Source organism: Anomaloglossus baeobatrachus, chromosome 1 (genome assembly GCF_048569485.1).
Source record: "Anomaloglossus baeobatrachus isolate aAnoBae1 chromosome 1, aAnoBae1.hap1, whole genome shotgun sequence".
Classification (NCBI taxonomy): Eukaryota; Metazoa; Chordata; class Amphibia; order Anura; family Aromobatidae; genus Anomaloglossus; species Anomaloglossus baeobatrachus.
In genome coordinates, this window is record NC_134353.1 from 285,300,405 (window position 1) to 285,327,110 (window position 26,706).

The 26,706-nt window shown below is 45.4% G+C and overlaps 1 protein-coding gene across 2 annotated transcripts in view; it reads right to left on the bottom strand.

The window, feature by feature from the left end:
* The window catches only part of NFKB1 (nuclear factor kappa B subunit 1), a 183,740-nt gene that overhangs the window by 68,056 nt on the left and 88,978 nt on the right, over positions 1-26,706 (bottom strand). For both annotated transcript variants that reach the window (XM_075336817.1, XM_075336807.1), the window contains exons 6-7: positions 6,163-6,311; positions 2,214-2,368 (exon numbers count right to left, since the gene is read on the bottom strand). In XM_075336817.1, coding sequence (XP_075192932.1) covers positions 2,214-2,368; positions 6,163-6,311 — 304 coding nt within the window. The remainder of the gene's footprint in view (positions 1-2,213; positions 2,369-6,162; positions 6,312-26,706) is intronic.

Genomic DNA, 26,706 nt, shown 5'->3' on the forward strand with positions numbered 1-26,706 from the left:
GAGAGGGAGGAACCCGCAGCCTCAAAAGCAGAGCGGGCGAGGTGCTCCACCTGTCTGTCTGTTGGGTCCTTGATGGAGGAACCATCGGTTAAAGTCTTTGTGGTAAGTCGGGAGACCGGGGGGTCGACCGAGGTCGGATCGGCCCAGCCCTTAGGGGCAGGTGAGGCAAAAGGGTACCGGGACTCCATGAGTTTTCGGTTACCGAAGCGCCTGTCAGGCTTCTACCTTTGCTTTGTGAGGATATCCTGAAACTCTGGGTGATCAGCGAAAACCTTTTGGGGTTTCCTTGCCCTCTTAAAGGAGACCGCATGGTCAGTGGTAGTGGATGGGGGATCCTCCACATGCAGAGTTTGGTTGATTGCTGCTATAAGGGAGTCTATTGCAGTTTGATCATCTGGGGGTGATGAAACCAAGGAATCCTCCTGGTACAAACAGCATTCTCCCTCCTCCAGCTCATCAGAAGCCGTGGAGCGTGTGGGAGAGCCTGCCCTGTGTGCTCCCGAGGGAGAGCCCGCTGGAGACATCCGGCCGTGTGCTCTTTTCCTGATCCCTGCAACCAGTGAAGCATATGCCCGGATTATCTCAGAAGGATCCTCCATGGGGGTATCCTCAGGCTGCGTTCCGTCCAGGGACCCAGAAGGCTCTAAAGGACGACATTGCATAGCCAGAACCAGGTTCTGTGACAGTTTTTCCATGGATTGGGACAGAAACTGTGCCCATTCCGGTGGGCTGGGGGCCCTAGGCTCTGGGCTGCCAGTTGCGGCGGTGGTGGCAGGGGGGTCTTGGGGGGCTATAGGGGCACAGGACTCACAGAGAGAAGAGGTGTGTTTACGTGGTAGCTCAGCGTGGCAGGCAGTGCAGGCTGAATAATAGACTATGTGGGCCTTAGTACTCTTAGTGCCTTTAGATTTCTGCATGTTCCTAATAGGAGTATGCCAGAAGGGGGAGCAATTAAATGTTGAATGTTTCATTTCATTTCCATGTCATCATCCTTGGCCTGCTGTTCAGGGGCCATGCTAATATGCTAATCAATCTTCTGTGTAGCTCTGTCTTTGAGCATATGTGCTGCCAAAGCTAGCACTGCTCAGCAGAGCTACAATTGAAGCAAGCACCTCACCAGAATCAGCCGATGACCCTGTCCTCAGGAGGGATTAAGCTCTATGAAGATCTTCGCACGCTTTCCTGGGGGGGGGGGCTTATCGTGGCCGCTGGGGGCGGGGCTTAGCGCTAAAAGAGCGGGAAGATGAGTCGGTGTGCCCCCCCTGCTGTGGGTAGTAAAAAACAGCGGGAAGGGAGCTTCTGAGTTTTCCCCCCTCTCCCTACAGTCAGCACACAGCTTGTCACCGGTGGTTATCAGCCGGATTTTCTGCTAGAGCAAATAAACAGAGCAAATAAAAACAGCGTGAGTCCCTGAGCCCTGGGCCCTCCCCCCTGCGGGAAATTATCTGCAAGACTTTCTGCAAACAGCAGAACTTCCCCCTCCTCCAGCCAGCAAGCTAGAGAAAGTTAACACTGTGTGTGCAGGATCCTTGCTCCTTGCACATAATAAATACTGTAAATGTCCTGGGAGCCTTCCCTGCAGCGTCTTTTCTCCCTTTGTCTGGGAAACCAGTCAGGGGGGATCTCACCTTAAAACACTGCTTTCCAGGCAGTGAAAATAGCAGAGTCAGCTTGCTGTGTCTGTGTCATATTCAACTCAGAGCCTGCAGAGAGGGGCTGAGGGATTGGGCTATAGGGGCACAGGCCTCTACACTGGGCTTTGGAAAATCGGTGTCTGTGGAACCCGTCGTCCAGCCCAGGATCCAGCGTCGCAGGAGGGGGTACGTGGAGGCGACACTCCACGTTCCCGCCCGTTGATGGTCGTGGGAGATCGGTCCCAAAGGAAACCGTCGCCCTCAAAAAATAACAAACCTTGAAAGGAAGTGCCTCCTACAGACACTAAGATAAAACTGAGCTTGCCTGGCCCGGCCAGGGGGTGTATACTGCAGAGGAGGAGCTATGCTTTTGCATCTACTTAGTGTCCTCCTATGGATAGGCAGCATAACACCCATGGTCCTGTGTCCCCCAATGAGGCGTCAGAGAAATACTACATTTACAGTTCTAGGCTGAGCACTGATGCAATATAAAATGAGCACATTTGCAATGTAAACAACATACGGTAAGTATATTGTGCATTTTGAAACAAACTTTTCCAAGTGTGAGGTGTCACTGACCTGTCAACGGCCTGTCCGCTGAATATGGATAATTTAATTCAGAGTGCACTAAAAGACCGGCATTATAACCCTTCTTAAAAGCGTCCACCATGCGCGTCTCAAGTATCTCAATCACTTTTTTCTTTGTTACATGAAGAATCCCTAAATTGGGAAACCTATTCAAACAATCAACAAGGGAAGAAATAAAATATTATTTTGTATGCTAGTGGCACAAGTATTACACATTCGCCTGCTTTACAACAAAGTTCAGCACCTGTCTTTTCAATGTATAACTTTTTCCTTTTTATATTATATTATTATTATTATTATTATTATTATTATTATTAAAGAGGACCTGTCACCAGATCTAAAATGACTAGTTTTTGCGCATATTTTATTCCCACAGGTTCCCTGCCTATTTTCTCTTTTGCTGTTTACAATTCCGCCATATAGTTCCAAAGATATTGGCCTTTTCATATAGTGTAAAGGCCCCGTTACACGGAACGACGTATCTAACGATATATCGCTGAGGTCATGGATTCCGTGACTCACATCCGGCATCGTTAGCAATGTCATTGGGTGTGACACCAACGAGCGGCCGTTAAAGATGAAAAATACTCACCAAATCGTCCATCGTTGACACGTCGCTCGTTTTCAAAAATTCGTTGATTGTTGAGGACGCAGGTTGTTCGTCATTCCCAAGGCAGTGTGCTGTGAACAGTGAACCGCCTCCTTTCTAAGGGGGCGGTCCGTGCGGCGTCACAGCGACGTCACTAAGCGGCCGCCCAATAGAAGCGGAGGGGCGGAGATGAGCAGGACGTAACATCCCGCCCACCTCCTTCCTTCCGCATTGTGGCCAGCGGCAGGTAAGGAGAGGTTCCTCGTTCCTGCGGCGTCACACATAGCGATGTGTGCTGCCGCAGGAGCGACGAACTACTTCGTACTTGCAGCTCCAACGATAATTGAGAATGTACCCCCATGTCACCGATGAGCGATTTTGCATGTTTTTGCGACGATACAAAATCGCTCATAGGTGTCACACGCAACGGCATCGCTAATGCGACCGGATGTGCGTCACAAATTCCGTGACCCCAACGACTTCGCATTAGCGATGTCGCAGCGTGTAAAGCCCCCTTTAGAGGCTTAGTTACTGCTTGCAGTGCTGTCGACGTGACACCAGTGCTGCAAAAAAATAACAGTAACCGGAAACAGCAGTGGAAATTAAGCGCTGGGTCCAGAGCGGGTGAGTCAAGCACATTTTGTTTGTTTGTTTTTTTAAACAAACTACAGCTTTAAGAAAGGGAATTTCCAAAACCAGAAAACCCCCTTTAAATCTTTTAATGTTTACCTACCAGATTACAACAGTTTTATTCACAGTCACTTTGACCCTCTCCTGTGTATCTTAGGCCCTGTACATGTCACATTTGCCTTCATTTAACTATACTTTAAACCAGTGGTCCCAAAACTTTCTGACCTTGAGAGCCATATTTGGCTCTCACAGAGGGTCAGGAGCCACATCCAGCTTCCACCCCAGTCACAGTAGTGACACCCAGAGCCCCTATTATCAGGATAATGACTGCTAACGCTTTCCACAGAAATCAGTATTTAAGGGGTCACTAAGGGGCCCCCATTGTATCGGTCACCTTCGTTCCAACAACCACAGCTGGGAATATTCTCATGTATTCCATAATATTTTATTAACAGTATCTAATCTTTCAAACTTTCCTATGCACCATTGTAAACTAGCCCAGGGTGGTTGCATTTTATTCACCTTATGTAATAAGCACTAGCAATGTAAGACCAATGATTACATTTCACAAAATCATAGATTTCACAATATACCATATATTGTTATTAACAATATATGGTATATATAATGTTAATTAAAACTATAATGTCTGTAGTACTGGTATCACAAATATACAGGGAACATTTAAGAACAATTACGACAATTTGTTTCTTTCTGGGCAATGTCAGACATTATTATTAATTTAGTTTATTCTGAATTCTAAATTATTAACTGTACACACAACTTCAAGAGTAAAACTGTTATTTTAATTTTTAGATCATAACCCATTAGTAAACATGAAAATATGGAACTCTGTAATATATCTTATCAGACAAATCAGCTTCTTTCTCTGCCAGAATTGATCGATCATTATTAAAATTCTCAATTCTGTGGTAAAATCTGTAATCAGTGAAGACATTCCCACTACTGAGATAGGAGATGGAGGTTGGTGCTTTTACAATTCTATGGAGAGGGGAGGAGCTAGAGTCAGATGGGGGCACTTGTGGCAGATACAGGCATTCTGTTTCAAGTTCTCCATAGAACATTCAGTGCACCAAACTGTCCCCTCCTATCTCTATAATGAGAAAATTTGTGTTCACTGAGGACAGATTATTCCAGTGAATTGAGAATAAACGATCAGTCCAGGAAGATAAAGGAAATTTATTTAAGAAGTTATATTACACAGTTACTTATTTTGATTATTTATGAAATAGAAATGAAAACAGCGTTTAGGCTATGTGCGCACTAGAAAAGTGATTTTTCTCAAGAAAATTTCTTGCGAAACGTTTGGGAGTTGAAGTTTACCGCATCTGCGATAAAAAAACGCACCAAAACCGCGGGAAAAACGCATGCGGTTTTGCCGCGTTTTTGCCACGGTTTTTCCGCAGGTTGGTCCCTGCGTTTTTTTATGCTGTAACTGCAATAATATATAAATAAAGCATGTTGAAAAAAAAAATAGATAAATGGCTAGATAGATAATGGATAGATAGATAATGGATAGATAGATAATGGATAGATGAATGGATAGATAGATAGATAGAAGGATAGATAGATAGATAGATAGATAGAGGGATAGATAGAAGGATAGATGGATAATCAATAGATTGATCTGTCCTCTATCAATCAATAGATAGAGTCCCTGTGAGGACACTGCAGTTCTCACTGTCGGTAGTGTGTTCACATTACCGACCGTGAGAAATGACCTGTAATTACCTCTGTAGTCTTGTTACGAGGCTGCATTCTGTACAGTATGTCAGTCGCGGCTGGATGCAAGCGTCGTGGGACCTGCGTGGATTACGCCGGAGCTGTGTGTTGGGGGGTGTAATAAAGGTGTAAAAGAGGGGGCTTTTTTATCTTTTATTTAAAATAAAGGATTTTTCGGTGTGTGCTTATTCACTTTACTTATGAGTTAATGATGTAAGCGGTATCATAGACCCTGCCATGATTAAGCCTGGACTTAATTGGCAGCGATCCGCTGCCAATTAACTCCTTATTACCTGGATTGCCACCGCATCACGGCAATCTGGAAGAGCTGGGGACACCCCGGGACTGCCGCATAATGGATGCGACAGTCCCGCAGCAGCTGCGGGCTGATATTCTCGGCTGCGGGATGGTGGGGGGGGGGGCATTAACCCTGGCCCTTGCCCTCCCCAGCCTGAGAATACCGGGCTGGCGTGTTTACCTCTGCAAGTGCGAAACGGCCGTCGTCGGACGTGTTTAGCTCTCCCTCCTCACCTACCCGCCCTGCACATGTAACCTCCAAGCCTGAATAAATACGTTTCCACACAGCATATATCTGGTGAGTGCCATTCTCTCTTACAAATGGATTTGATCTTGTTCATGGCTGCCTGCATACATTGATTCTTCTGATGTTGATATCTAATCCCCATTTTGATTGTTCATCAGTGGTTTAGAAAGCTTCTAGAAGTAAAGAGGCTGTAACATTTCAGATAAACCGAGTGTGTACATATCAGAACTACTAGTCATCTAGTGTGGGTAGTGCGATGTCAAAGCACAAAACCCGCAAACGAATGTCATGCAAGTGTGAAACATGCTGTGGTTTGGAATATCTGAAGAAATCAAGCACATAGGTTTACTAGTTATTTCCTGCTTTCTTCTACTTTACATATATACCCATATATACCCAGAATCACCTGTAATAATAAAGAAAGAACCACTCACCCAACAATGTTGTCTTTAGGTCCTACGCTTATAGAGCAGATCCCATCTTCACAATGCTTTCCCACTAAGCTGTGTGCATGGAGCCGCACGTCTTTGCCATTGGTCACCAGCTGCACAATGATTTTGGCTTGGCCAACATAATTATTTATCTATCAAAAGTACAAAAATATGAAACACCAAAAGTTATAGGCCAGCAAGAAGGAAGGATCACTAACAGTAATACAAGATTTTTTTTTCTTTTGTGTTAGTATTATTATTAAATTGTCAATGAAAACAGCATCTGAAAAATCACAAGTTAATATGGGTTGATGGGTCTTTTTTTTTTTTTTTTTTTTAACAAAAAGAAGAAATCCATCCATGACTTCTTTAGTAACGGGCGAGCGTGCTCGGCACTGCTTGTTACTCGATCAAGCATTAAGGCTGCTTTACACGCAGCGACGTCGCTAGCGATAGCACCCGCCCCCGTCGTTTGTGCGTCAAGGGCAAATCGCTGCCCGTGGCGAACAATATCGCCGGTACGCGTCACACATACTTACCTTCCTAACGACGTCGCTGTTGCCGGCGAACAACCTCTTTTTTAAGGAGGCGGTTCGTGCGGCATCACAGCAACGTCACACAGCAGGCCACCAATAGAAGCGGAGGGGCAGAGAGCAGCCGCATGAACGTCACTCCCACCTCGTTACCGGAGGATGCAGGAACGCTGTTGTTCGTCGTTGCCGGGATGTCACACGTAGCGATGTGTGCTGCCTCAGGAACGACGAACAACCTGCGTCCCAAACGAGCAATGATATTTTGAAAATGGACGAAGTGTCAACAATCAACGATTTGGTGAGTATTTGCGATAGTTGGATATTAATTCATCATGAAATTTACATAATGAAGTACGGCATCAGAAGTGTAAATAATTCTAATTAAGTCATATCAGAGGAAACATAGTAGAGTAAGTACTAATAAGTGATAAAGAGCTACTGAACTCAGTGAATCCATGAACGCTGCTTGTCCTCCATCTCACTCTCCAATGCAAACGAAGATTTATATACATATATTTCTCTCTCTCTATATATATATATATATATATATATATATATATATATATAATTAGTACAGACCAAAAGTTTGGACACACCTTCTCATACAAAGAGTTTTCTTTATTTTCATGACTCTGAAAATTGTAGATTCACATTGAAGGCATCAAAAAACGGGTTTTTGTGTACTCACCGTAAAATCGTTTTCTCTTAGCCATCATTGGGGGACACAGGACCATGGGTGTTATGCTGCCTATTCATAGGAGGACACTAAGTAGATGCAAAAGCATAGCTCCTCCTCTGCAGTATACACCCCCTGGCCAGGCCAGGCAAGCTCAGTTTTAGTACACAAGCAGTAGGAGGAAAAGCCAGTAAAAACTTACCACAACAGAGGAACATGAGAAAAAAAAAAGTCATAACCAAATAAGGTACTGAGAGAACCAAGGCCCAACAGGGCAACAGGGTGGGTGCTGTGTCCCCCAATAATGGCTAAGAGAAAACGATTTTACGATTTGTACACAAAAATCCGTTTTTCTCTGACGCCTCATTGGGGGACACAGGACCATGGGACGTCCTAAAGCAGTCCATGGGTGGGAAAAATAAAAACAAGACAACGCAACCCAAGGACTAGGAACCAGTCCCAGACAGCCTGGAGCACCTACTGAGAGAAGGTGCTCTACTGCCGTTTGCAGAATTGTCCTACCCAGATTTGCCTCAGCTGAAACCTGGATATGGACTCTGTAATGCTTTGAAAACGTATGTAGGCTAGACCAGGTCGAAGCCTTACACACCTGTTCCACTGAAGCCTGATGCCGAATGGCCCACGAAGCGCCAACTGCTCGCGTGGAATGAGCCCGTAGCCCACTAGGAATGGGCTTGAGTTGCAAGCGGTAGACTTCCTGGATCGCAGAGCGAATCCAGCGAGCCAGAGTCGCCTTTGAAGTTGCCTGTCCCTTCTTAGGCCCCTCAGGAATGACGAACAAAGAGTCCGTTTTCCTAAAGGGGGCTGTCCTGGATATGTAATATCTGAGAGCTCTGACGAGGTCTAACGAATGCAGAGACCTTTCCACCCTATGAACTGGGTGTGGACAAAAGGAAGGCAGAACAATGTCCTCGTTCAAATGATACGGGGTAGGAACCTTTGGAAGAAAATCCGGAAGGGGGCGCAGAACCACCTTGTCCTGGTGAAAAATCAGAAAAGGCTCGCGGCAAGAGAGTGCTGCTAGCTCCGAAACCCGTCTGATGGACGTAATTGCCACCAGGAACGTTACCTTCCAGGACAGAAAAGCAAGGGAGGATTCCTTGAGAGGTTCAAAGGGGGACCTCTGGAGACCGTCCAGAACGAGATTGAGGTCCCATTGTTCCAGTGGCCGTTTGTACGGGGGAACTAGATGGGAAACGCCCTGGAGGAAGGTCTTGACCTGCGTTTTGTTTTTTTTTTATAGCCAGGCGGCATTGGTAGAAGATTGAGAGCGCTGAGACGTGCCCTTTAAAGGAACTGAGAGCCAACCTGCAGAAAATCGAGAATTCTGGCCAGAGGCAGAGGCTGGACGTTAGTTTCCCTGCACCATGAAAGGAAGATTTTCCACGTACGGTGGTAAATGCGGGATAAAGCAGGCTTTCGGGGGCTGATCATGGTGAAGATAACCGCGGGGGAGAATTCTGCTCTTGTTAATACCCAGGTCTCAATGGCCATGCTGTCAGCCTCAGGGCTCTGGAGTTCTGATGGGAAATGGGCCCTTGTGTCAGCAAGTCTGGGATGTCTGGAAGGCGCCACGGTACGTCTACGAGCATTTGTACTAATTCAGCGTACCAGGCGCGCCTGGGCCAATCCGGTGCTATCAGTATCACCGGGACTCCCTCTGCCTTGATTTTCCTGAGTACCCGCGGCAGCAGAGGTAGGGGTGGAAATATGTAAGGCAGGCGGAAGTGGAGCCAAGAGCAGACTAGAGCATCCGCGCCAATGGACTGCGGATCGCGTGACCTGGGTATGAACGCGGGTACCTTTGCGTTCAACCTTGAGGCCATTATATCCACGTCTGGTGTACCCCAGCGAGTGCAGATGTGTAGGAACACTTCTGGGTGGAGAGACCACTCTCCGGCGGCCAGGCCTTGGAGACTTAGAAGTCTGCTGCCCAGTTCTCTACTCCCGGTATGTGTACAGCTGATATCACTGACCCTGTCGATTCGGCCCAGCTGAGGATCCTGTGGGCCTCGAGATAAGCTGCCTTGCTGCAGGTGTACCCCTTGGCGATTGATGTAGGCTACAGCTGTCGCATTGTCCGATTGGACTCGAATCTGATGACCCGCTAACAGAGAGCAGAATGCCCTGAGCGCGAGGAAGATCGCGCAGATTTCCAGGATGTTTATGGGTAGGGAAGACTCCTGGGGCATCCAACGTCCTTGAGCAGTGTGGTGCCGGTACACTGCTCCTCAGCCTAGGAGGCTGGCGTCCGTGGTCAGGACCAGCCAGTTCGCTGGGAGAAAAGATCTCCCCTTCGATAGGGATGAGGACTGAAGCCACCAGAGGAGTGCGTACCTGACTGAAGGCGTCAGGTGAAGATGTCTGTCCAGGGAAAAGGGGCTCTTGTCCCAGGCCGCTAGAAGGGCTAGCTGCAGTGGGCGGAGGTGCAGTTGAGCAAAGGGTACTGCTTCCATAGCCGCCACCATCCTAACGAGCACCTTCATGCTTTATCGATTGGAGCGAGACGGAGGACGTAGAAGGCAGCGTACCGCTCGTTGAAGAGCGATCGCCTTGTCCAGGGGGAGAAGGATCAAGCCCCGACGGGTGTCCAGGGACATGCCCAGGAAGGTGAAGGATCGTGATAGGATCGGGGATGATTTGTCTAGATTCACTAGCCACCCTAAGCGGGATAGGGTGTCCACAGTGATCTGTACGCTGGTTGAGCAGTCGCGGGAGGAGGGGGCCTTGATGAGGAGGTCGTCCAAGTAAGGGAGAACGACAATTCCCCTGGCGTGAAGGACGCTCATGGCGGCCGCCATGACTTTGGTGAAGACCCTTGGTGTGGTGGCAAGGCCAAAGGGTAGAGCTACGAATTGAAAGTGGGAGTCCTGAACTGCGATGCGGAGGACCTTTTGGTGATCTGGGGCGATGGGTATGTGCAGGTACGCGTCCTTGATGTCTAAGGCGAGGAATTCCCCTTCATCCATGGATGCAATAATGGACCTTAGGGACTCCATTCTGAATCTGACATGTTTGTTCAGGTGTTTGAGGTCCAGGATGGGTCGAACTGACCCATCCTTTTTAGGGACCACAAAGAGATTGGAATGAAAACCCCTGAACTTCACGTCGTCCGGGACTGGTATTATCACTCCTGCTGTTTGGAGCGAGTGGATTGCTGAGAAAAAAAGCTTCGTGTCGTTTTCGAGTCTTTGGGGGGTTTGAGAGAAAGAACCGACTCGGGGGTCGGGTCCTGGTAACCGGAAGACACAAGGTCTCGCACCCATTTGTCGTCTGAGGCAGCAGCCCAGATGTGTTGAAAAGAGCCGCAGTCGACCTCCTGCAATGAGTGTGTCTTCCGGGGCGCCGAAGGAGTCATGAGGGGAGAAAACGTCGTGGACGAGTCTCCCTAGTCCTGGACTGTTTCGGTCTAGGTTGCCATGACGAAGTGGGTTTCGGGGAGAGCTGAGGTCGGTCCCTGCGTAGTCCGCGGCTGGCGGCGGGGACAGCGCGGGATGTTGACCAACCAAATGAGTTCCGAAGGAGCGGAACGAGGACTGCGGACGTCTGGTGAAGGTTGTCCTTGACAGCTGGGGAAAGGAGGTACTCTTTCCTCCTGTGGCATCAGAAATGAGCTTGTCCAGACGTTCGCAAAAAAAAACAAATCGGTCTGAAAAAAAAGGGAAGGCCCATGAGACTTCTTGGAGGCAGAGTCCGCTCGCCATTGTCAGAGCCAGAGAGCTCTACAGATGGCTATGGTATTTGAGGCGGCAAATGCTGCGCAGGTAGCAGCGTCAATGGAGGCCTGCATGAGGTACTCCGCCGCAGCGGCAATTTTGAGCTGTTACCTCTGTGAAGGTATGAGGGAACTGGGATTCCTCAAGCGAAGTGTTAAGGGATTCTGCCCAGACCGAGATCGCCTTTGCGACCCACACAGAGGCAAAGGAGGGCGAGAGGGAGGAACCCGCAGCCTCAAAAAGCAGAGCGGGCGAGGTGCTCCACTTGTCTGTCGGGTCCTTGATGGAGGAACCATCAGGTAAAGACAGGAGCGTCTTTGTGGCAAGGCGGGAGACCGGGGGAGTCGACCGAGGGCGGATCGGCCCAGCCCTTAGGGGCAGGTGAGGCAAAAGGGTACCGGTACTCCATGAGTTTTCGGTTACCGAAGCGCTTGTCAGGCTTCTCCCTTTGCTTTGTGAGGATATCCTGAAACTCTGGGTGATCAGCGAAAACCTTTTGGGGTTTCCTTGCCCTCTTAAAGGAGACCACATGGTCAGTGGTAGTGGATGGGGGATCCTCCACATGCAGTGTTTGGTTGACTGCTCCTATAAGGGAGTCTATTGCAGTTTAATCATCTGGGGAGGATGAAACCAAGGAATCCTCCTGGTACAAACAGCATTCTCCCTCCTCCAGCTCTTCAGAAACCGTGGAGCGTGTGGGAGTGCCTGCCCTGTGTGCTCCCGAGGGAGAGTCATGGGAGCCATGAGAGAGTGCTGGAGACACCCAGCCGTGTGCTCTTTTCCTGATCCCTGCAACCGGTGAAGCATGTGCCCGGATTACCTCAGAAGGATCCTCCATTGGGGTATCCTCAGGCTGCGTTCCATCCAGGGACCCAGAAGGGTGTGGAGGACGACATTGTATAGCCAGAACCAGGTTCTGTGACATTTTTCCATGGATTCGGACAAACTGTGTCCATTCCGGTGGGCTGGGAGCCCTAGGCTCTGGGCTGACGGTTGCGGCGGTAGTGGCAGGAGGGTCTTGGGGGGCTATAGGGGCACAGGAACCACAGAGAGAAGAGGTGTGTTTTCGTGGTAGCTCAGCGTGACAGGCAATGCAGGCTGAATAACAGACTGTGAGCCTTAGCGCTCTTAGTGCCCTTAGAATTCTGCATGTTCCTAATAGGAGTATGCCAGGAGGGGGAGCAATGGTCAGCAGAGCTACAAGTGAAGCAAGTACCTCACCAGAATCAGCGTCTTCAGGAAGGAGTAAGCTCTGATTTGAGCTGTTACCTCTGTGTGTAGGTCTTCGCACGCTTTCCAGGGGGGGGGGCTTCTGTGCTGTCGGTAGCAAAAAAAAACAGCGGGAAGGGAGCTTCTGTGACATCTCCCTCCAGTCAGCACACAGCTTGTCACCGAAGGATAATCTCTGCCGTCTTCCTGCAATCAGAGCACGCGGCTGGAGCAAATAATCAGAGCAAATAAACAGTGTGAGTTCCTGAGCTCTGGGCCCTTCCCACCCCCCACCCCCCCTGTCACCGGTAAATTATCTGTGCAGATTCTCTGCAAACAGCGAGGGACTTCCCCCCCCCCTCCAGCCAGCAAGCAGCTAGGGAAAGAATTAACACCGTGTTTTCAGGATCCCTGGGGCTCTCCTCCTTGCAATCAGCAAGGGACTTTCTGCACCGTCTTTTCTCCCTTTGTCTGGGAAACCAGTCAGGGGGGATCTCACCTTAAACACTGCTTCAGTCCAGGCAGTGGGAATAGCAGAGTCAGCCTGCTGTATCCGGTCACACAGTGCAATGTTCAACTCAGAGCCTGCAAAGAGGAGCTGAGGAATTGTGCTTCTGCCCTGGGCTCTGGAAAATCGGTGTCTGTGGGACCCGTCGTCCAGCGAGATGCAGCCCAGGATCCAGCGTCGCAGGAGGGGATACGTGGAGGCAGCACTCTGCGTTCCCGCCCGTTGATGGTATTGGGAGATCGGTCCCAAAAGGAAACAGTCGCCCTCAAAAAATTACAAAAACCTTGGAAGATGTGCTTCCTACAGACACTAAGCTGCCTGGCCTGGCCAGGGGGTGTATACTGCAGAGGAGGAGCTATGCTTTTGCATCTACTTAGTGTCCTCCTATGGATAGGCAGCATAACACCCATGGTCCTGTGTCCCCAAATGAGGCGTCAGAGAAACTATGAATTATCACATGTGGAATGAAATACTTAACAAAAAAAGTGTGAAACAACTGAAAATATGTCTTATATTCTGGGTTCTTCAAAGTAGCCACCTTTTGCTTTGATTACTGCTTCGCACACTTTTGGCATTCTTTTGATTAGCTTCAAGAGGTAGTCACCGAAAATGGTTTTCACTTCTTCACAGGTGTGCCCTGTCAGGTTTAATAAGTGGGATTTCTTGCCTTATAAATGGGGTTGGGACCATCAGTTATGTTGTGCAGAAGTCTGGTGGATACACAGCTGATAGTCCTACTGAATAGACTGTTAGAATTTGTATTATGGCAAGAAATAAGCAGGTAAGTAAAGAAAAACGAGTGGCCATCATTAAGAAATGAAGGTCAGTCAGTCCGAAAAATTGGGAAAACTTGGAAAGTGTCCCCAAGTGCAGTGGCAAAAACCATCAAACGCTACAAAGAAACTGACTCACATGAGGACCGCCCCAGGAAAGGAAGACCAAAAGTCACCTCTGCTGTGGAGGATAAGTTTAACCGAGTCACCAGCCTCAGAAATCACAGGTTAACAGCAGCTCAGATTAGAGACCAGGTCAATGCCACACAGAGTTCTAGCAGCAGACACATCTCTAGAACAACTGTTAAGAGGAGACTTTGTGCAGCAGGCCTTCATTGTAAAATAGCTGCTAGGAAACCACTGCTAAGGACAGGCAACAAGCAGAAGAGACTTGTTTGGATTAAAGAACAAAAGGAATGGACATTAGACCAGTGGAAATCTGTGCTTTGGTCTGATGAGTCCCAATTTGAGATCCTTGGATCCAACCACCGTGTCATTGTGCGATGCAGAAAAGGTGAACGGATGGACTCTACATGCCTGGTTCCCATAGTGAAGCATGGAGGAGGAGGTGTGATGGTGTGGGGGTGCTTTGCTGGTGACACTGTTGGGGATTTATTAACAATTGAAGGCATACTGAACCAGCATATCTACCACAGCATCTTGCAGCGACATGCTATTCCATCCGGTTTGCGTTTAGTTGGACCATCATTTATTTTTCAACAGGACAATGACCCCAAACACACCTCCAGGCTGTGTAAGGGCTATTTGACTAAAAAGGAGAGTGATGGGGTGCTACGCCAGATGACCTGGCCTCCACAGCAGTCACCAGACCAATCGAGATGGTTTGGGGTGAGCTGGACCGCAGAATGAAGGCAAAAGGGCCAACAAGTGCTAAGCATCTCTGGGAACTCCTTCAAGACTGTTGGAAGACCATTTTCGGTGACTACATCTTGAAGCTCATCAAGAGAATGCCAAGAGTGTGCAAAGCAGTAATCAAAGCAAAAGGTGACTACTTTGAAGAATCTAGAATATAAGACATATTATCAGTTGTTTCACACTTTTTTGTTAAGTATTTCATTCCACATTTGTTAATTCATAGTTTTGATGCTTTCAATGTGAATCTACAGTTTTTAGAGTCATGAAAATAACGAAAACTCTTTGAATGAGAAGGTGTGTCCAAACTTTTGGTCTGTACTGTATATAAAAACTAAATCAGTTCTGATACATACATGGTGCATGTGAGCTGAACGTCCATGACTGCAAAACGTGGGCAGATGACGCAGCTGAGGACACAGTGGGGCAGCATTGCTGGAATTAAGGCCCTACATGATACTGCTCTAAAATTACATAGCAAAAACCTGCTGATAGACTCCCTTTAATTTATAAATGGGGAATGAGTGTGTTACTGTGAAAAAGTTGAATGTTTAGGGGATTTTTTTCATTGTAAAGTTCTAAAATGACAAGATCAGTATTATATACAGGCAGGACAAAAACAGTATATCCACTATAACATAAAAAATGCCTTATACAAATATAGAAATCAAAGATATAACCCCAAAACTTAATCACAAATGTACGCAGTAGCTGTTGAATATATCTGAACATCTGGAAGGCAGCCAAAGTATTTCTATTTCCCTATATTGGAAAGTACACTAACCGGTCCATGGAATTTCCCAAATCAACGTACAACAAACTTACTGCTCCAGACAAAAATAAGCTCTGGTGTGAAAAGGATTACATCCATAAATATTTGGACAATGACCGAATCTTTATAATTTGGGCTCTGTATGGCACTATGTTTTTTATTTAAAATGAAACAACTGAGATGCAATTGAAGTGCAGACTTTCTGGTTTAATTAAAAGGGTTGAACAAAAATATCCTGTAAAACATTTAAGAATTGCAATAATTCTACAAAGCCTCCTCTTTACAGGGGCTCAAGCGAAATTGGAGAAATTTACCATAAATAAAATGTTCATTTTTTTAATCAGATGGTTTTCATTTTGAAAAGTACATTAATCAACATTTTGTTTTTCTATTACAAATGAGAGGACAGAAATACATAAAAAAACAGTAAACCATATAAAAAACTATTTACATTTATATAAATCTCAACTTTACCTTAGGCCCTCTTCACACAACCTGTGTTCACACATATACTCAATAAAATCTCTGTTGATTTTCACACCTCCATGTTTTCACATGGGCCATGTGTCCCTGTGAAACACATGTGCTTCTGTGTGATCCATAGGGAGATATGTCTGGATTTTAGTCAGCACAGATAACAAGGGCCATCCGTCTGCTGTCCGTGTGACACGTACCAAAAATTAAATGCATTCAAGAAAGTAAAGATTTTTATGTTTTGAAGATGTGCAAAGATGATAGAGATGTAGATAGATGATAAATTGTACAGCTATTTAGCCAAATAAATAATTAAAAGAAAAAAAAACAAAAAAAAGGAGTGCTCCTCATTTTTGATAATCAGCAAAGGTAAAGTAGATAGTCCAGGCTATTATTAGGCTGGAAAGGTGTATGGTTATTGGGGCCTTCCTGGCCTAAAACTACCAGCCCGCAGCTGCCCCAGAAGTGGCAAATCACATTAGATGTGCCAATTCTGGTGCTCTGTGTTAGCTCTTCCTGATTGCTCTGGTGCGTTGATAAGAAGAGTAATGGAATGTCAGCTGTCTAGTTTCAGCTGACATCAAGCCATGGTGTTAGTAATGGAGAGGAGTCTATCAGACACCCCCATTACTAATTTTAGTAACGAAAAAGAAAAACACACAAAAATAGATTATTTTAAAAAACACCCCCTGACTTTATCCCTGGTTTACCAATTTATTAAAAAAGTCCAATAACCATCCCCACCTGCTAATCTTAACTCACAGCTGTCTGCTTTGTCTTTGCTGGTTATTGGGGGGACCTACTTAGATATATATCTATCTCTTTTATTCAACCAAACTATTAATTTCAGTGTCATGCTTTTTTATCTAGTACATGTAAAACAGATGTCACACGGACGTCACAAACATACACATATGGTGGATGGATAAAATGGTACGATGTGTGCATTGGTGAAGGGAACCTTATATAGCAATATTTACAAACTGAAAATTTTCACTTAGGAATAAAGACACTATCTCCTGACTGGTTACTCGCTTTTCTAAAATACCAGGACTGTCATAAAGATGAATTTAAGTGGAATAATATCTTTCACATTGATTAATATATTGAATTTATGGATTAGGAGCTACATATAGAAAATAAAGTTTTCAAAGCCATGGAATGGAGAAAAAGATCATTTTTTTATACTTTGCACAGAATCCTTTGACTGCCTGAAGCTTGGGAGCTATGGCATCACCAAACGCTGAGTTTTTCTGTTGTGGTCCTTTGCTACAGCTGCCTTCAGTTGTTGCTTGTTTGTGGGTCTTTCTGCCTTCCATTTTGTCTTAAGCATTTGAAATGCATGCTCCGTGAGGTTGATATAAGGTGATTGACTCGACCATTGCAGAATATTCCACTTTTTTTGCCTTAAAAAACTCATGGGTTGCTTGTCCATGGTCACTGTTCATCTGTACTGTGAAGCGCAGTCCAAACCGCCTTGCAGAATTTGTTTGAATCTGAGAAGAAAGTATAGCCTTGTAGACTTCAGAATTCATCCGGCTGCTTTTGTCTTCAACCACATCATCAATAAACACTTGTGACCCAGAACCATTGGAAGCCTTGTGTGCCCATGTTATCACACTGCCTCCATCATATTTTACAGAGGGTGTGGTATGCTTGGGGTCATGAGCCGTCCCACGCCTTCTCCATACTTTCGTCTTCCCATAATTCTGGTACAGGTTGATGTTACTTTTATCTGTCCATACAATGCTATTCCAGAACTGGATTGGCTTACTTAGATGATTTTGGGCAAAGTCTAATCTTGTCTTTCTATTTTCAACGCTGATTCATAATTTGTACCTTTGGTGAACCCTTTATATTTGTAATTATAAAGCCTCTTAATAGAAGACTTAGATACTGAGTGTCCTTTACTTGAGTGGATGCTGGGAAGGGGGTTTTCTTCACAATGGAAAGGATTCTGAGATCATCCACCACTGTTGCCTTCTGTGGACATCCAGGTCTTTTGGAGTTCTCAAGCTCACAAGTACTGTTGCATTGGCCACTCCTGACATTTCTGCTATGTCTCTGATTCTCTTCCATTGAGCCCCATTGACTGCATGTTGTGGGTTCACAGCAACAGCTTCCAAATGCAAATGCCACATGTGGAATAAGCTTGAGACCTTTTGCCTGTTCATTTGATGATTAACGGGGGAATAGCCCGCTTATTAAAGAGCTTTTGAGACAACTGCCCAATTACTTTTGGTCCCTTGAAAAAGAGGCAGCTACATATTAAAGAGCTGTAAATATCTGAGTCTGCACTTTAAGCCCATATTGATTATATAACTATATTTTGAATATGTTTTGCTAACATATACATATATATAACACACATAACAAGCTAAAATGATAAATTCTGGATCTAACTGTATATCAGTTATCTTATAAAGAACAGATTTATAACTATAACATAAAAAAATAACTATGTCAGTCACTGTAGGCTCTTACTGGATCAAAGTCTGCTCTTTTTTTCCTGATGAAATATTCTTAATTTAAATCGAGAAAAAATGCCAATTAACCACTTGGCATAATAAGATTAAAAAAAAATAAACAAAATTGACCATTTTATGCTTATGTTCATAATAATGCAGTGCACATTGCCAAGCACTATGTCAAGGTTTCTGTCAAAATCCGTATAAACTGTAATTTGACAGAACCCAGTGGAACCATTCACTTAAATAAATCCAACGAAGTTACTGTGGACGCTGGCTGGGCTTCGTATTGGCAGTAGTCATTATTTTAATACATGCACAAAACCTGGTTTGCCCTTGTACGCACTGCAGCATCGACCTATAAACGTCAATGATGACCCATTTCTGATCTAATATTGGTATGTTAAAGGGGTTGTCCAGGTTAGACAACAAAGTCTGCAGTCAGTTTATGTGAATAAAGACTAGTAAATCCTCTAAGTAGAATGTAAGGATTTTCCGGTGCCGGTGGTCTTGTGACTGCAAGTAGGCAATATGCATAATTCCAAACACAGTCTAACAAGAAATGCGCGGCCTTGTTCAATTCATTAGTATTTAGTGAGGTTGAACACATCTAGTCAGATTGTGTGCCAGAAGTAAGCATACTTGTGGCCAGATGACCTCCCGCTGCCGGTCACTGGAGAATCCTGGTAGAGCGCACTGTGAGGATTCACAACCTGTAGTCACAAAGTGACGTGAGACTTTCGTTCCAAGTTTGGTCAATCATTTTAACAAAAGACTATGATAAGATCCTACAAGAAAAGCAATCACGGGTCCACATGATAGGTAATAAAACTATGAACGTTGGAGGCCCAACAAATCACATAGATGTGCCCTGGTGTTACGAACCGGCGCCGCCATAGCCGCAAGCAGCCTGCTGCGGTTCCTGTTGCGCCCAGGCGTCGGCTGCCGTTCTTGGCCGTGCCTCGGGTCGTCCAGTTGGCTGTTCCTTCCACCACGTCTAAGTGTGGAGAGGCGGCTAGTGCGCATGCGTGCGCCGATTTACCCCAGCCAGAGTTTAAGCCCGGTGTTTTGCCTAGTGAGCATGCTCAGCCTGATTGTGTTATGTCTGAGACTAAGTCCTCAGTTCAGGCTACTGAGCATGCTCCCACAATTAACCCTAACAGCCTCTTTGCACAGGTACTTGGACTTCGTGCTGTGTCTAAGTTCTGGGATGTGCCTACTGAGCATGCTCAAACTGATAGTCTGCTTTCTGAGCCTGTTGCTCAGGCTACTGGGCATGTTCAGGCACTTAGTGCACCAGAGGCTAGGTCCGGTAAGATCTTCACTGAGCATGTCCGTGAGGTGGCAGGCCCTGATAGGGCAGAGGGTGTCAGGTGTCCTGATGACGTGGCAACTCCGGACTGGCTCGCAGAGGCCCGCCCCTATGATCTGGCACCTAAGTATTGGTCGTCAGACGATGACTGGTGAAGTGTTTGGGGCGTGGCTGCCATGAGGTCATCAATGACGTGGCGGTTCCGGATAGGTCGCATGTGACGTCACTGATGACATGGCACTCTGCTATTTGGCCTTGGTGGTTCCACCCTGGGTTTGGGGCGGACCCAGGTTATAAAAGGGGCTGGAGACAACATGGAGGTGCGCAGTCTTCACTTTTGCGCAGTCAGAGCACACCTCCATGTTAGAGCCTCATTGCGGCATAAGCCTATGTTGGGAAGCGGTAGGTAGGGTTAGGCGAACGGTGCCTGTCACGCCAAGATTCGTGGCTCGGCACATCAGGGTCAGGCGCCGTGCTTCCCTCCTGCCGTTCCAGTCTTGCTATAGCAGCCCAGTGGCGTTAACTGGGCTGCGGCTGCTGTGCTTCCTGTCCGATTGTGCTCCCTACGCACACGGACAACGCACCTGCTGCGCCACCTGTCTGATTGTGCCCCCTACGCACACGGACAACGCACCTGCTGCGCCACCTGTCCGATTGTGCCCCCTACGCACACAGACAACGCACCTGCTGCGCCACCTGTCCGGTTGTGCCCCCTACGCGCACGGACAGCGTACCCCAGGACCCCTGTGGAGTTAACAGGGTGTTCCTTATCCTCCTCGGCTTCCCGGTCAACGCTACTGGTGTACCCATCTGGCCTGACGTGTCCTACACACACGTGGCCAGTCGAGAGGTGGCCAGAAACGCTAATCGGAGGACCGCTCAGCCTGACGTGTCCTACACACGTGGCTGACAGGGCGCTTTCCTGGCGGTCTTCCGGTCAACGCTACCTGATTACCACCAGGCCTGACGTGTTTCCTGCACATGTGGTTGGTGTAGCGCTAGGTGCACCAAAACGCTAATCGGGTTGTCGTCCGGTCTGACGTGTCCCAACACACGTGACCGGTTCCCAGAATTCCTGGGTTATCTCAGAGCCATCCAGCTCTATAGTCTCCGCCTAACCCTCAGGTGCCAGCAGCTCCTTTGTCACCTGGAGCACGGTGGGCCCCGACTGGCGATTAGGATATATACCCCCTGGTCCTAATCTGCCGGTCCCGCCGTAACACCTGGCTGTTCTACTTATTGTTTTTTGTTTGACGGACAACTGAACATAGCTGGTCTAGTAATTGGTGTTTACGATTTCTCACTTTTTCTCCATAGCAGATATCTATTTTTTGTGGGATAACCCTTTTAGATATTAAACACCAGTAATACACATTTACATATTTACAGTAATGGCCGAAAGTATTAGTACTCTTGAAATTGTTCCAGAAAAGAAGTATTTCTCTCAGAAATGTATTGCAATTAAACATGTGTATAACAAAACGTGTATTTCCTTTGTGTGTATTGGAATAACACAAAGAGCAAAAAGGCAAAGTAGGCATAATGTCACACAAAACTCCAAAAATGGGTCAGACAAAATTGTTGTCACCCTTAAATTAATATTTGGTTGCACAATCTTTGGAATAAATAACTGAAATCAATAGCTTCCTATAACCATCAACAAGCTTTTTATACAGTCATATGAAAAAGTTTGGGCACCCCTATTAATGTTAACCTTTTTTCTTTATAACAATTTGGGTTTTTGCAACAGCTATTTCAGTTTCATATATCTAATAACTCATGGACTCAGTAATATATCTGGATTGAAATGAGGTTTATTGCACTAACAGAAAATGTGCAATCCGCATTCAAACAAAATTTGACCGATGCAAAAGTATGGGCACCCTTATCAATTTCTTGATTTGAACACTCCTAACTACTTTTTACTGACTTACTAAAACACTAAAATGGTTTTGTAACCTCATTGAGCTTTGAACTTCATAGGCAGGTGTATCCAATCCTGAGAAAAGGTATTTAAGGTGGCCACTTGCAAGTTGTTCTCCTATTTGAATCTCCTATGAAGAGTGGCATCATGGGCTCCTCAAAACAACTCTCAAATGATCTGAAAACAAAGATTATTCAACATAGTTGTTCAGGGGAAGGATACAAAAACTTGTCTCAGAGATTTAAACTGTCAGTTTCCACTGTGAAGAACATAGTAAGGAAATGGAAGAACACAGGTACAGTTCTTGTTAAGCCCAGAAGTGGCAGGCCAAGAAAAATATCAGAAAGGCAGAAAAGAAGAATGGTGAGAACAGTCAAGGACAATCCACAGACCACCTCCAAAGACCTGCAGCATCATCTTGCTGCAGATGGTGTCAATGTGCATCGGTCAACAATACAGCGCACTTTGCACAAGGAGAAGCTATATAGGAGAGTGATGCGAAAGAAGCCGTTTCTGCAAGCACGCCAAAAACAGAGTCGCCTGAGGTATGCAAAAGCACATTTGGACAAGCCAGTTACATTTTGGAAGAAGGTCCTGTGGACTGATGAAACAAAGATTGAGTTGTTTGGTCATACAAAAAGGCGTTATGCATGGAGGCAAAAAGACACGGCATTCCAAGAAAAGCACTTGCTACCACAGTAAAATTTGGTGGAGTTTCCATTATGCTTTGGGGCTGTGTGGCCAATGCCGGCACTGGGAATCTTGTTAAAGTTGAGGGTCACATGGATTCAACTCAGTATCAGCAGATTCTTGACAATAATGTGCAAGAATCAGTGACGAAGTTGAAGTTACGCAAGGGATGGATATTTCAGCAAGACAATGATCCAAAACACCGCCCCAAATCTACTCGGGCATTCATGCAGAGGAACAATTACAATGTTCTGGAATGGCCATCCCAGTCCCCAGACCTAAATATCATTGAAAATCTGTGGGATGATTTGAAGCGCGCTGTCCATGCTTGGCCACCATCAAACTTAACTGAACTGGAATTGTTTTGTAAACAGGAATGGTCAAATACACCTTTATCCAGGATCCAGGAACTCATTAAAAGCTACAGGAAGCGACTAGAGGCTGTTATTTTTGCAAAAGGAGGATCTATAAAATATTAATGTCACTTTTAAGTTGAGGTGCCCATACTTTTGCACCGGTCAAATTTTGTTTAAATGCGGATTGCACATATTCTGTTAGAACAATAAACCTCATTTCAATCCAGAAATATTACTGAGTCCATCAGTTATTAGATATATGAAACTGAAATAGCTGTTGCAAAAACCCAAATTGTTGTAAAGAAAAAAGGATAACATTAATAGGGGTGCCCAAACTTTTTCATATGACTGTATCTCTCAAATGGAATTTTAGACAATTCTTTTGAAAACTGTTCCAGTTCCGTCACATTTAAAGGGGGCCTTCTTCAAACAGCAATTTTAAAATTTCTCTTCAAGTGTGCAATGGAATTTAGTTCCGGACTCAGTGCCGGCAACTTCACAACTCTCTCAAGAAGCACCCAGAAATGGATGGATACATTGTTCTGCTTGAAAATCAAGGCTTTCTTACACTGGGAACTACATTACGACCCAAAATCCAGTGGAAATCTCCAGATCTCATGACGTCTTACATACAATCAAGGGACCCAATGCCAGCAGCAGCAAAACAATCTTAAAACATCTTAGACCCTTCAACATATCTGACTGTAGGTACGGTGTTCTTTTCTTGTAGGACTCATTCCATTTTCAGTAAACAGCAGAATGATGTGATTTACCAAAAAGCTCTATGTTAGTTTCATCTGACCACAAGACACTTTCTCAGCAGGATTTTGGCTTACTTATTTACATTTTGGCAAACTGCAGTCTTGCTTTTTCATTTCTCTGTGTCAGCACTGGGGTTCTGCTGCGTCTCCTGCTATAGCATTTCATTTCATTCAAATGTCAACAGAAAGTTTGCTCTGCTACTGATGTACCCTGAGCCTGCAGGACAGCTTGAATTTCTTTGGAACGTGATTGATGCTGCTTATCCACCATCTGGACTATTCCTGCGTTGCAACTTTTCATCACTTTTCCTCTGCTGTCCTTGTCCAGGGAGATTAGATACAATGCCATGGGTTGTAAATTTCTTGATTAATTCGCAATTTGGAAAAAGGAACATCAAGATCTCAGGAGATGGACTTTTAAACTTCAGATTGTTGATATTTTTCAATAATATTGGTTCTCAAGTCCTCAGACATTTCTTTTCTACCTTCTTTGTTTTCCACACTTAGGGGTACTTTACACGCTGTGACATTGCTAGCGATGTCGCGTGATAGCTCTCGCCCCCGTCGCTCGTGCGACATTTGGTGCTCGCTGCCGTAGCGAACATTATCGCTATGGCAGCGTCACACGCACATACCTGGTCAGCGACGTCGCTGTGACCGACAAACAATCCCTCCCTCAAGGAGGAGGTGCGTTCGGCGTCATAGCGACGTCACTGCGGCGTCACTAAGCGGTCGGCTAATAGAAGCGGAGGGGCAGAGATGAGCGGGACGTAACATCCCGCCCAACTCCTTCCTTCCGCATTGCCGGTGGACGCAGGTAAGGAGATGTTCGTCGCTCCCACAGTGTCACACATAGCGATGTGTGATGCCGCAGGAACGACGAACAACATTGTACCGGTGGCTGCAGCGATATGATATGATAGGAAATGAACGACGTGTCAACGATCACCGTTTTGGAACGATTTTGCGATCGTTGATCGTCACTCATTAGTGTTACACGTTGTGATGTCGCTACCGGCGCCGGACTAACGACGTGACCCCGACGATATATCGGTAGCGATGTTGCAGCGTGTAAAGTACCCCTTAGTGTGGCACACACAGACACAATGAAAATATTGAGTCAATTTCTCCCCTCTTTATCTGGTTTCAGGTGTAATTTTTATATTGCTCACGCCTATTACTTGCTACAGGTGAGATGGAACAAGCATCACATGCTGGTAACAAAGTTGCTTACTCAATTTTCAATAGGTGCCAACAATTTTGTGCAGCCCATTTTTGGGGTTTTGTATGAAATTATGTCAATTTGCCTTTTTTCAGTTTGTTTTTGTGTGTTGTTCCAATGCACACAAGGAAATAAACATCAATAACAAAACATGTAATTGCAATAATTTTCTGGAAGAAATAGTTGATTTTATGGAACAATTTCAAGGGTGTCAACACTTTCGGGCATGACTGTAACACCCAAATAGTATTGCCTCCGAAAAAGTATGTTAACTGTCCTTGAACTTGTTAGATGCTCCTTCAGTAAAGTTACTAAGATTTTTATAAATTTAACAGAAATTATAGAAAGGACAATAGATGTTTACAGAAAATGGATACAATCTTTAAATTCTTTGTATATATCCACTACTTTCGCAATATGGCACCATTGAAAAATTTTAAATAAACAATGGGTGGGTGTTGAGACCCTTCTTTCCCCCTTCCCGTTAGCGCAGCTCCTATGGCCCCCCCCACAGCATAGACCGACATAGACTTTGACTCAGGCACTCATGCTTTTCTGGGACAGACATCTGGAGACTTTAAACTTATCACACAGACCGGGGCGTATGAGTCTACTTTTTAATAACTTAGACTTCCCCCCTGCGATGGAGAGATCTTCCTTCCTGTGTTGGAACTCCTCGGACGGAGTTACACTGGGACAGGTTGCCAATAGACTATCTGGAACGGCATCTTTTGGGGCCTTGCTGGGGACCTGGCCAGAGAGGAGACTATCCTGGTTGGAATATACTCAATTGACCACATTCCTAAAAAAAAAATTCCCGGAAAATGCTCTATCATCCCTACCTACACATTTTGAGACCCTAATCTCACTTACTGTGGCACCGAAACATGCCATTGCATTGATATACAACCTCTTATGTGCAGCCCAGTATAGAGGTACCCCATCATATATAGAGACTTGGCAAAGAGAACTCCAGATCACGTTGTCGGAGCAGGACTGTCTCAAAATATTTACACTTTCTCATAAAATGTCCATTTCTTGTAGCGCACAAGAGAAGAATTTCAAAATTCTTTAACGCTGGTATAGATGCCCTGATGTATTGCATAAGATCTTCCCCACAGTACCAGATACCTGTTGGAGGTGCGGAATCGAAATTGGTACTATGAAACACATATGGTGGGATTGCTCTCTGGTAAGGACATTCTGGGATTCAATTTTTGAAATATACTTTCAGGTGACGGGTATTCGGGTGACCCCCACACCTCAAATAGCCTTGTTGTCCTTACTTCCTGGGTCCCTCTCTGTAGCCAAAGGGGGTGTCCTGCGTTTCTTTCTCATCGCCGCTTGTATGATTATCCCAAGACATTGGAGGACAAATACAGTCCCCTCTGTGAGGGAGTTTTTGGAGGAGATGAATAGACTAGAACGTATGGAATCCCTGATGGCGGACGATAGTGACAAATGGGATAAATATGTTAACACTTGGTTTTCTTGGACTCTTTTCCGAGGGACCTCGGGTTGTACATCTTGGCTCAGTTAGAGGCTTTTACCTGGGTCTTTCCCCCCACAGGTTCTGACATGTAGCTAATGTTCGCAACATACAAATAGGTACGTCTATCTCTGTGAGGGGGCTCTTTGGGCACCCTATCTACCATGGATCTACCCATATCTACCCCTTCCTCTTCTCATACCCCTTTCTCTGTTTTCTATCTTTCCCTTCTTTATTTCTTTTTTCTGACTCACATTTAGTCTTTACATTTAATATTGATATCTGTAATGTTTCTATAAGATTACATTCCATAGTAAGGTCTATTTTAAGTTGATATGTTTTATTTGCTTTATTTTCTTAAGAGACTATGTCACATTCCTGTGAAACTATTCTTTTGATACAAAATTTTCTGAATGAACCGAATATTTAGATAAGTTTCAACATCATTATTACTCTCTTGCATGTGTTATATGCAATATATTGATCACTATGCCTTTAAATTCAATAAAAATTATTTACGGAAAAACATATTTTACATTGCATTACACTTGCATGTGTTGAATGTTGTTGATGATTTAGGCCAGTTTTACAAGTCCAACATTCATGATTCGACTATGCATTATGATGTCAAGAGTGTCCACCAGTCACCTGACCCAAACTCAACAGGCTCATATGAGGCGGTCCATACATGGACCATGAATGAATATGTGAAACCAAACTTAGGCTAAGTCAATCACACTAAGCATCAGATATTTATATCAAAGTATAAA